Consider the following 12,308-nt stretch of genomic DNA (forward strand, 5'->3'; position numbering starts at 1 on the left):
AGATGAGCTGTTGAAATGGACAAAGCATGTAGACACAAGGAGGTGTGGTTAATGACGTGGCCAGTCAGTGTATGATACAGTGATATATTTGGAGTGCTCAGCATTAGTTTGTTGGTGGTTGGTTAGTGTAGTGGGTAACACCTTTGCCTTCCACCCTGTAGACTGGGGTTTAATCCCCCGCCTGGGTAAGCACCCTACACTATACCTAAAAGAGTCCTTGGGCAAGACTCCTAACACTACCTTCGCCTACCTGTGTAAAGCAATCAAATTGTAAGTCGCTCTGGATAAGAGCATCAGCCAAATGCCATAAACGTAAATGCTATAAATGTAAGTAGTTTCAATCCTGCTCGTCTAGCAGGGAAAACTCCTCCAGCATCAGCCCAAAGTAAAACTACGAACCCACAAAATTCTGAACATAAAAAAAATTATTTACGCGGGTGCTGTTCCAAACTCCAGTCATGAGATTACCTGGTCTGATCTAACAGAGGAATGAGTTCCCAAGACCTCCAGACCAGTTTTGATTAAACTACAAAACCAACATAATATTGTTGCTGCCACATTTGCCAAGTCCTTATCCATTTCTAGACAATAATAAACAGCTTCCATTTCACCATTATAAACATTTAAACTTCAATGATTATGGCTTCAAAGGGAAACGCATATAGATCTATGAGAAGATCTAGGAGACAGACATACTAAAAGTTACAGACAAAATCACTGTCATCATTTGCACAGCATTAGAAGTGTTACTGTGTCATACTGCACTGGCCAAGTAGTAGTACAACGTGCCTTGTACAAGGTAAACATATGGGGTTAAATTGGGTTAAAATACCTGAACAGGTGCAATGACAGCACATGGTCCACCTTCAAATTGCTCCAGTGCACTGCGCTCTGTCTCACTGAAGACAAACCCTCCAGAAAAAGAAAGAAAAGGGAACAATTACAAATCCATTAACGCTCGAAAACAAGAAGTATCAAATTTAGCTTGCCGTCTCGACTGATCAAACCATGTGGCAGAGGTTTTTAATCACTTCAATTATCATATTAAATTTAGTATTTTGGTCACATTCAAGTACCTTAACAAAGCAATAATAAAACAGCTCATTTTAAGTACAAAATTCTATGCAAATATAATCACTTCAGACCAACCAGACCAAACTCAGAACATCTCTGAACTTGATGATTTTCTCCTTGTATACTGTAGCCGGCTAAATTTTCCTTTGGCTTTTGGTTAGTGCGAGTGTGTGAGAAGAATGAGGGAGACCCAATCGCTGGATTGAAAGTCATCATGCACAGAACGGACGACAATGAAGCTGATTTGCCTTGTGAAATGAGGACTTTGCGCCTAGCGCCCTAATGAACAAGCCAAGGGCGACAGTGGCATGAAAACTCCTTATAAAGTATAAGAAATAAACACTAAAAAGAGGGACCCAAACTCTTCTGGACCAAATAAAATACTGGAATTACAATACAAGTACTACAAGACGTCTTAAACAGAGATGCTCAGAGAGCATCAAGGAAGGGTCTGTGAGATAAGGTTAAAATATATGAGAAAACTGTCAGGAAAAGATCTGACAGACAGCTGATGGTGGCAGAGTGTGTCAGGATATGACAACATGATGGGTAAGAAAGAATTAGTTCATGTAGGGATCGGATATGATGACAGATGTGACAGATACACCAATCAGGCATAACATTATGAGCACCTCCTTGTTTCTACGCTCATTGTCCACTTGAACAGCTCCACTTACTGTATAGCTGCACTTTGTAGTTCTACAGTTACAGACTGTAGTCCATCTGTTTCTCTGCATACTTAGTTAGCCCACTTTTACCCTGTTCTTCAGGGGTCAGGACCCCCATGGACCCTCACAGAGCAGGTACTATTTGGGTGGTGGATCATTCTCAACACTGCGGTGACACTGACGTGGTGGTGGTGTGTTGTGCTGGTCTGAGTGGATCAGACACAGCAGTGCTGCTGGAGTTTTTAAACACCTCAGTGTCACTGCTGGACTGAGAAAAGTCCACCATCCAAAAATATCCAGCCAACAGTGTCCTGTGGGCAGCATCCTGTGATGAAGGACTAGAGGATGACCAAGACAGAATGTGCAGCAGCAGATGAGCTGTCGTCTCTGACTTTACATCTACAAGGTGGACTGACAAGGTAGGAGTGTCTAATAGAGTGGACAGTGAGTGGACACTGATTAAACGGTCTGATCCACTCACACCAGTGCAACACACACTAAATGCCACCACGTCAGGGTCACTGCAGTGCTGAGAAGGATACACCACCCAAATAGTACCTGCTCTGAGAGGGTCCATGGGTGTCATGACCACTGAAGAACAGGGTAAAAGGGGCTAACAAAGTATCAGAGAAACAGATGGACTACAGTCTGTAACTGTAGAACTACAAAGTGCAGCTATACAGTAAGTGGAGCTGATAAAATGGACAATGAGTGTAGAAACAAGGAGGTGGTCGTAACGTTATGACTTCTGTGTATATATATGCATCAGTAAAACCTCTGGAGCTGAGGCTTTGAGAGGTCCAGCAAGTGCCAGATGTAAGCACAAAAATAAATGATTCTGCCTCCTTCTACATAATCCAGTTTTTAAAATATAAACAAAGTCATTCAGAGTGGTCTGATGTGAAACGCACCACTTCTGAAAAACATATATACTTATTCATTATCCACAGTGGTGGTGATGGGAAGCAGACACTGAAAGTGTTTAATGCAGGGCCGCACAAGTCCAGTCTTGGTGGGACAGTGTACAGCAGTTTAAAGCCAGGCATACACTGTGTGATATTAGACCATTCTTAAGCCTGATTTGGTTGGAGCCGATTGAATTTCACGATCGGGCTGAATTTCTGCTTCATCGGCTCGATTAACTGCCCGAGCGATCTCCGACTGAGCAGTCGGACAATCGTATGGATTTCTGATGTCAGAAATTTTGGTCGCTTGTCTCAGTGTGAGTAGCCTTACAAACCGATTCCTCAAAGTCGCACACAAAACCACACACAATCACAGCCACCGCTCCTATGCAGAGGCAGAAATGTCCACATTTGAGGCACCAGCATCTGTATATGATGACTTTGTTCCATTTGACCGAGTTGAATTGCGAGGTATAAATAAATACAGTGTTTTCCGTCTGTCTGTAGACCGCCTGCTCTTCAGCGTCAGTGCACAGTGTGACACCAGTGAGCAAAGCCGTTGTAGCTGTTTACCAATGGCTGAATCTGGGTTCTACACCAAAACAGAGCAGATTGTCCAGTATGGAACTGTGAACACATGGCTGAACCTCAGAAGGCTGTTTATCAGACATGCAATGCACTTTATGGGTGCAGGAGGCGCAGCGTGCTGTTCGGAATGAATCAGCTTTACTGTAGACAGAGCGTCTGTAGGGGCTGCGTTTCATGGGTGCTCACACCGCACTTGTGTGAGGTCAGTCGGCCTGAGCGTTTTCGTACAGTGTGAGCATATAAACAAGATTTTTAAAATCTCAGCATACGCCAGGCTTTAGTTCCCCAACTCAAACACACCCACTAACGCTAGCAATGAATAGACGAGTGAAAGCAGGTGTATTTGAACAGATAACCCATTAAAATGTACAAGAACGTGGCTACAAATTTGCTGCCTGATGTCTTTTGAGAGAAGAACTTGGCCCAACGTGTATTCTTATAATCTATTCATGGCAGACGGATACCTGCAGGGTGACGCGCGTCAAAACCCCGCCCCCCCCCCCCCAAATATATTTTTCAGATTCCCCACTATTTTATCATGATTATCATTCATGTACATGTGTAGGTTCACAGGTGGGGTTTGGATGGTAAACAACGCATATTTTGCTTTCCATCAGCACCAGTGTAAAGAACTCTGAAGCTTCCCTACAGTGAACCATTCCCCATCAAATCACTCCGAATGACTTTACACCTCATTGTCTGAATTATACACACATTATATGGTGGAATTTCCCTTTACCTTCTACGTTTACCGTGGAAACAGGAGTAAAGAAATGCAGCGATAGTTCTCGCAATGAGAGGCATCTTCAAGTAGGATGTGGTGGCGGCTTGGTTGGCTGGGAAAAAGTTCAAGTTTTCCGGCTATTGGGAAAACAACGAATCACAGCAGTGGGCAAAGCGGCTGGAGAAGCCTGCTTACCTTGCGTCCACCGGCGGAAAAGCGGCGCGGACACTCCGCCGCCAGTCGACTGCTTCCCCCACACCAGCTCCACGACTTCTCGGACTTCTCGGTTCAGCTCCGACATTTCTCTAGTCCCCGTCCCTGACTTTCCTTCCTGCACAGTTTCCAACCGGGCGTGCATCCGAGCGGCATGCACTTAGCCAGCGAGCTAACGGTAGCTAGCGACGTCCAACGCTGCTCGCTTGCCTTCAGCTCCGCGGTACTCGGGTTTTTTTAGACGGCATGAGCGGCCAAAACTTCACCGTCAGCTCGGTCAACTATAATGCTGAGTGCGCTGACTGGACATATATGACATTAGCTGGCTAGCTAGAGCTGGGATATCGCAGAGTATCCACCTGCCTCTCAGCTTGTCAGGTAATGTCACTTCAGTGAAGCTAGCACGCTGAGGTTCGTAGCTAAAAAAACAGCTATTTGAATACTCATTCAAATATAATTATCTTTGTACGTTAACTATGTGTACAGCCAACGACTAAGCCAGCAAGCAGTTCACACACTATTATCTTTAAGATGAACCCAAGGGCCAGTCAGGTAACCGTCAGTTAGCTTATTGCTAACGCAGTCAGCTCAACTGACCAATGTATTTCAAAAGCACACAGAAGCAGGGCGCTAACGGGGACCTTCTGGTGTAAATTATTCCCAGAACCACAGAACTATAATCTCGATAAGCCCGGTTCGGTTTAGGTAAACCTGTCTGAACCCTACCCGCATTGAAACCGAAAACAAAAAAAGTGGTTTAGCCGGTGTTTCGCTCAGATGCAGCCCGTCTCCCTACGTGTGTCATTTATGGTACTGAACGACGTCCGACTCGCCAATGAATCGTTTTAACTGATTCTATTTCACCAAATGGTCCGAATCGATTCACAAGCCAGACAGAATCGATCTGAATATTTCTGTAGCGTTTACCGTACGATATTATTTTACGTTCGTGTCATTCCATAAATTGGAATGAAAATATAAAGTAAATTATTAAATCACAGCATAAAACATAATTTAATGAATTCAGAACACTATGTCAGAATTATTTAAAATTAAAACTAAGTATTAATAGGTATTCATACAAATGAAGTATTCGTTTAAATGAAAAAAAACCCGAAGGCTGGTCGATTTCCACTCGATTCATCAAGGCATATTACTTTAAACAAATTGTGTTTTCCATCATTTTAGTGCAAATGTATTGACCTAGTCTGCCTACAAAACAAAACGTTGTCTGAACTTTGATTATATCATTGTGCACCAGTGGTCACGGAATATAATATTCACCGATTAATCGAGTGCTTCTTTAGTGAGAAGAAGCAGTGAGGTTCGCGAGCTGAATTGAAAGTGATGGCTGGGATGAGACCAAGTTGGTCTGTGAGTGAAGCTTTAAACCTAGATGTTCGATTCATTCAAACGAACTGTTCGAAAGAATCGGTTCGGTAAATCGAATCGTCAACAGTGGCCCGTCTGCTCGGTTTATTTACTACGTGACTCCGAGAGCGTCCCCGAGTGAGCGATTGGTTCAAATCCAAACGCTTCTGATGACGTCAGTGGAAGTGACGCGCTGATTGGCTGATTCAAACATCATTCTCATTTTTTTTGTCTAACGGTGTTGCCATGTCGCTACAAAACCCCCAGCTGGGGCAGAAATTTGACTGGATATGTCTAGAAAACTCAGCAGTGACTTGAGAAAGTTAAGCAGTTTATTCAGATTAAATTCAGGAGCTAAAATTGGTCCACAAGGCACATTAGACTTGTATTGGAAAATCTGCTTGAAATCTCCATCACGTCCAGTTGAATGTGAAGGAATGGGTTGCTAAAAAGTCACATTTATATAATGTTCTGTGGAGTTTTAATAAGAGTTTCCTCAAAATTTACTACTTTAAAATTGTTGAAATAAAGTTATAGTCATATGGCTAAGGCAGACAAATCCACTCAATAGAAGACAGGCCCAACACTGTATGAATGGGACAAATGAAGTCTACTCAGACACAGGCAATGTATTGTATAAAGCAGGTTTTGAGGTAGGGAGAGCTGAGAAACACTGCTTACACAGCAAAAAAGCAAAGACAAGCTAGGCTAGAAGATAAGGGCCGGCAAAAACCGGTTTTTGAGATAAATTAATGAGGTTTCAAAATGATGGCCTTGGCCTGGAACCGCCAGGCGGGGAAAGTTTTGGAAGAACAGATCCCAGGGATGGTTGGAGATAAAAGTTTCCAAGGAAAGTGTGAAATTAAATAACAGGAACCAAAAAGTGATTCGAAGTCCATCCATCCATTTTCTAAGCCGCTTCTCCCTCAGGGTCGCGGGAGGGGGGGGGGGGGGTTCTGGAGCCTATCCCATCGGTCATCGGGCGGAAGGCTGATTCAAAGTCATATAATTAATTAAAGGTTGGTGGGTGGGGTGATGAGCCCACCATGAATTCGGATATAAAGAAGGATGCTTTGTGATGATCTTTGCATGTGAGGTTGTCCAGGAACCATCTTGCCAGCTCAATAAATGAAGAGGGCCTTTACCTCCCTTCCACAAGAACCCAGTGGCTGAATCCTTTTATTCTACTTTGTTTTATTTTTGGTCGAATACTCGTTCATTTTTATTTATTTTATGAAAGTGGTTTAGACAATAATTTGACAAAACCACAGCACAGAATAGTCTTAGTATTTAAGCCTCATATGTCGGGGCTTTGGGCAAGTAGAACATAGCTCATGGTACCGACAGTTCTTTAAAGCCCAAACTTTAAAATATCACCCAAAAATTTTTTGGTAATATTCACTGCAAAATATAATAATTGCACAAACTCTTTTTTAAGTACTAATCCATTAAAATTACTAATATAAAAGTCCTACAGAATGAAGGTTTTGTCCAAAAAGCTTCCCAGAATTCTTAGCAGTTTTTGTTGGTTTGTCTTAATAAACTCTTATTTTTCTAATTTATGAATATACTTCTTTTTGCCAAATGTTGTTTTTGTGTCATAGCATATTCTCCGGTTAAATGTGAAGATAAGATAAGAAGCGTTTATTGTCATTGCGCAGTGTACAACGAAATTGACCAGCAATCCAACGGCACTTCCTACATACAAAACAATTTAAACATAAGGCTAAAATATATAAAGTGCAGATTTAAGGAAAAAAAACTATCAAAAATCTTAAATATAAAGAAAAAGGACTATAAAACTATATGTTCTAAAACAGTCAATAGACAATAGACAGGTGAGGTAGCAGTTGTAGTTGCACATTCCTTGGACAGCTTATAGCGCTATATAATATTGCACATCTAAGAATTATTGCACAGTAAGAATACAGATCGCACTCTCGAGAACAAATGAATAATAAATAGAACAGCGGTGGAGTGGAACTCTGGAGCCCTGCAACAGTATAAAGTGTCCTATGAAATCAGTGCCAGTAAAGTTTGGGTGCACTTTAAATGTTTGTTATTTTTATCGTGTTGGTACTTTAATGCTAACAGAGTCTTTAGAAAAGGGTGACTGTATGAAAGAACTTGTAGAGAGGAGAACTAAGACTCTGCGATGTGGTTTCTCAAACACTAGAGGGCGCTCCCGAACGAGTCCAAAATGAATGGGGTGATATGGAGCATTGGAGCGAGTCATAATTTATAATTGCTTAAATAATTTTAATATAAAAACGCAATCATTTCACAGAGCACAGAACAGCATAAAACATTTTAACACCACTGTTATATTTTTAAGAGCTTTTAAACTCGAGCTATAGGAGTTTACAACGGCGCCTCATGAACGTTCATGACGTCAGTGAGCGCGAACAGCCAATGAGCTGCTCTGCTCGCCAAACAATCAGCACACAGTAGCAGTAATGGCAGCATTCTGCTGCCCAAACCCCGATTTCATTCATACGTTACAAACACACATAGACTCTATAGTCTATAACATGTACACGGAACGACTGGCAAGTTCCATAATTCTACACTCATTGTCCATTTGATCAGCTCCAGTTACCATATAGAAGCACTTTGTAGTCCTACATTAACAGATTCTAGTCCATCTGTTTTTCTGTGTATTTTGTTAGCCTCCTTTAACCCTGTTCTTCAATGGTCAGGACCCCCACAGGACCAACGCAGAGCCAAACAAAGCCATGTTAAATGGAAACATAAGTTACTCAAAAAGCAATTTACCAAAAAAATCGGATCTAAGTGCTGCTGGATGCACAGAAAGGCAAAGCGTGAAGCGTTTCGAAAAATTTCCAGTTATTTTTGTATGTGTGTTTAATTATAATTATAATTAATGTAATTATAATTCATATCTCTTTTATTAGAGAAATAAAAATGTGTTTTCCATCATACATCAGCTGTTATTCTTCACTTCACTGCACTTCACTTACCAGAATCAGAATTAGAGCACAACTACTATTACAGAGTATAACATCTGTATTTTGAATTAGACTTCAAAATCCATTTTCCTGTTACATTCAACTATAGTAGACAATTGTCTGCCACAGCTAAGGTGAAGGGCCATGATATTTGCTATTTCTAAACAAAAATCTTGAAAAAAAGGTTTAACCCTTGTGTTGTGTTGACGTGTTCGTTACTCATTGGTCTTATTGCTTATTTAAATCAATACAGCCATGACAATTTATATAAAAATGCCAGATGTTCAAAATATCACAAGTGTCCAGTGTTGGGTTCTCCTTTAGCAGCTGTAGCCAGTCAGCAGCCTGTCCATGTTGTCCACCCTCACACACACACACACACAAACATCAGGCCATGTAGGAGGAGAACAGAGTGAAGGACACAGCACCTCCACACTTTTACTCCCCACGGGTTCAGCCCAACACCACATGTGTAATATAAATGTGTGGGGGGTGAACAGAGTGAAGACATTGAAAATTGGATATTTTATATGTCCGAGGTTGAAATAATAATAAATCACATGATTTTCTCTTTTGGTAAACATTGAAAATGAGTCCCACAGACCTGATCACCACACAAGGTCCTCACTGTAATGCTCTCTCTTGTCACAATGAGGACATTTTCACTGTTTTTCAAAAAAAACTGGACAACCAAAACTGACCGTATTTGCAGAAACACTCATGCATTTATATGTGTACCCAAAATTACATCTGCTTTTCTGACTGAATAATTTATTTATTCATTCACTTATTTTGCCAGCTGTTTTTGTAATTTATCAGGAAAAAATAACCCTTCTTTAAAGGGGAATTCCACTAATTTCCACATATTTAAGTTATTAAGACGTAAACAAAGTCAGTCAGAGTGGTTTGATGTGAAACTTACAGACAGAATTGCTCACAGTGGTGGCGATAGGAACCAGACGTCTGAAGAGTTAAATGACTCTGAAAGCTCCCTCAGAGAAAGTTATTATATGAACTGGTTAGAAATACATCACCTGATGCCTGGGACACTGTTTCATGATAATTATGAAATATATCATTTGTTCATGGTGGAGAGGTACATGCAGGGTCTTCTAAGGTGAAAAAGTCCCCAAGAAAATGTTTGCCAGAATCAACATTACATATAAAAACTTAAACACCCCCAAAGATGTTTTGATAGATATTACGTCCCCTGGCTCCTGTCACCACCACTGTGCAGAAATCGGAGTCAGTACGTTTCCCACTCCGCAAGGCTTTGTTTACATCCTAACTATTGAATGACACAGGAATCCCAAATCCAGTGGGAGTGGCGATGGCCAGTGAGGTCTAAACAGCAATGCAAATGCATGCTTTTTAGGTGCCTGTGTCACATAAAAAGCAAAAAACTAGATGTCGAGCAAGAAAAGTGCATTCAAATTGGTGCTTTGGCTGCTCCAAAAGGGGGAATTTGTTAACAGCATCTGGCGACTCTGCTCATCAATGGGCTTGTAGGGCTTTGGCCTCCAACCACACAGAGGCTAACAGAGTTATGTAATAAAATCCTTCCAATAATAGCCAGATTAGCCACGCGGTCCCAAAATAAGTCACCTTGCAAAGCAGTCAGTATTCGAGAAATGTCTCCATTCCTCCTGAGCCTAACCGTCTGATGGATCTGTCCCAGGATACCGCTGCCATATAACACTAAGCCCTGGATATCTCATTGAAACTCATCATCATATATAATACCACAGTCAATCATTCCTTGAAGGGTCTATTACAGTAGATCATTTCTGGAAGAGACCAGGATGTAAACTGATTTAAAATAACAATGAGCAGTTCTGTAGAATGACCAGAAGATGGCGGAGTTGCCTGCTTTAAGTCAGGTTTGATGAAACAGGATGAAAGGCCATGTTGGGAGATGCTGGTTGAAGCCAGTTTTTATAGGAAGTTCCCAGCATTTAAAACTTGTCTTTCTGTTTAATAGAAACAGCCATGACATTAAAATCACCACAAATCCTTGTTTCTACACTCCTTCTCCATTTGGGTCATTCTCAGCACTGCAGTAACACTGACATGGTGGTGGTGTGTTAGTGTGTGTTGCGCTGGTCTGAGTGGATCAGACACAGCAGGGCTGCTGGAGTTTTTAAACACCTCAGTGTCACTGCTGGACTGAGAGTAGTCCAACAACCAAACATATCCAGCCAACAGCATCCCATGTGCAGCATCCTGTGACCACTGATGAAGGACTAGAGGATGACCAAGGTGGACCAACAAGGTAGGAGTGTCTAATATAGTGGACAACGAGCGGACACAGCGTTTAAACACTCCAGTAGAGCTGTTGTGTCTGAACTACTTGTACCAGCACAACACACACTAACAGAAACAGAAACAGATGGGACTACAGTCTGTAACTGTAGAGCTACAAAGTGCATCTATATGGCCAGCGGTGTGAAGCTGGAGGTGTAAACTCGAGTCATATGACTTGGCCTCGACTCCTACTCGAGTCACGAATCACGACAACTTGAGAATTGACTTGAAAAGCGTTAGAGCTCAAATTCACCTCCAAAAGCTGCAAACAAACAAAGCATCAAGAGCATCAATGCAGTCCTGCTCAGGATTTAAACTCTAACTGCGAAACTGACCAGGCAAACTGACCATTTTCTTCATAGCAGCACAACAAAAGAAACTCAGCTCGACCGACTTTAACAGCTTCTGCAGGTAAAACAAGCACAACATTCACAACAAGCCTGAAGTTGCTTGTTATTTGCCAGCTTTGTATTGGACTGTGCCATTCCACCTTAAATGGTGCAGCACCAGAACGTAACTGTTGCGCCATTTAAGGTGGAACGGAAAAATCGATTAAGAATCTGGCGAAAAAGTCAACTTCAGCTTTGTATGTTCAGTCTTTTCAATAAACTTTGTTGTTGTCTAAATTCAATTGAAACTAGTGGTTGTTGTCATTAAAGGCTAGGACTGTTATTATAAACCATTACTATGCTTTATATCACTTTTGGGGCAGTCGTGGGTCGTGAGGTTAGGGAACTGGCCCTGTGACCCGAAGGTTGCCGGTTCAATCCCCAGAGCCGACAGCACATGACTGAGGTGTCCATGAGCAAGACACCTAACCCCCAATTGCTCCCCGGGTGCTATGGATAGGGCTGCCCACCACTCGGGGCAAGTGTGCTCACTGCCCCCTAGTGTGTGTGTATTCACTAGTGTGTATGTGGTGTTTCACTTCACGGATGGGTTAAATGTGGAGGTGTTATTTCCCCGTTTGTGGGATTAATAAAGTATCACTTAACTTTCAGTTTCTGACCTGATTTGAAAGTGCCTGTTACCGTTTACATTTCGTGTAAATTTCATGATGATTAGACCAAAAACGTCCAAAAATGACTTGGAAAAACATCTGGTTCCATTGACTTACATTAAAAATACATTATTTTTTCTTCTCTTGTACAGCTACCGTTTCGGAGATATGAGGTTTTGATCCGACAACAGCAATATATATATAAATATAGGGTTGGTTTTCATTTGAGTTTGACTGTCTACCAGCATGACCACCAAGACCAAGCTGACCAGGAGGAGCAGATAAACTTTGACTACCATGGGGTTTGTTTGGTCCAGTGTTTTTTTTTTGTATTATTCAGTGTTTTGGCCTTAAATGAGCTGAAGACAGTATATTGACTTGTTTAGGACTCAAATATTAGGACTATTGACTTGGGACTCGACTCACCTTCACTGACTCGGGACTTGAATTGAGACTCAACTATCTTGACTTGGGACTTGAGTGTGAAGGCTT

At 41.7% G+C, this 12,308-nt stretch overlaps 1 protein-coding gene across 1 annotated transcript in view; it reads right to left on the reverse strand.

Annotated features, from left to right (window-relative positions):
• The window catches only part of mindy3 (MINDY lysine 48 deubiquitinase 3), an 80,925-nt gene extending 75,940 nt beyond the window's left edge, over positions 1 to 4,985 (reverse strand). The window contains exons 1-2 of the mRNA XM_017695779.2: positions 4,155 to 4,985; positions 833 to 912 (exon numbers count right to left, since the gene is read on the reverse strand). Of these exons, the coding sequence (XP_017551268.2) occupies positions 833 to 912; positions 4,155 to 4,317 (243 nt within the window). The 5' untranslated portion in view covers positions 4,318 to 4,985. The remainder of the gene's footprint in view (positions 1 to 832; positions 913 to 4,154) is intronic.
• Between the last annotated feature and the right edge of the window lie 7,323 nt (positions 4,986 to 12,308).

Source organism: Pygocentrus nattereri, chromosome 24, assembly GCF_015220715.1.
Source record: "Pygocentrus nattereri isolate fPygNat1 chromosome 24, fPygNat1.pri, whole genome shotgun sequence".
In the NCBI taxonomy this organism is placed as follows: domain Eukaryota; kingdom Metazoa; phylum Chordata; class Actinopteri; order Characiformes; family Serrasalmidae; genus Pygocentrus; species Pygocentrus nattereri.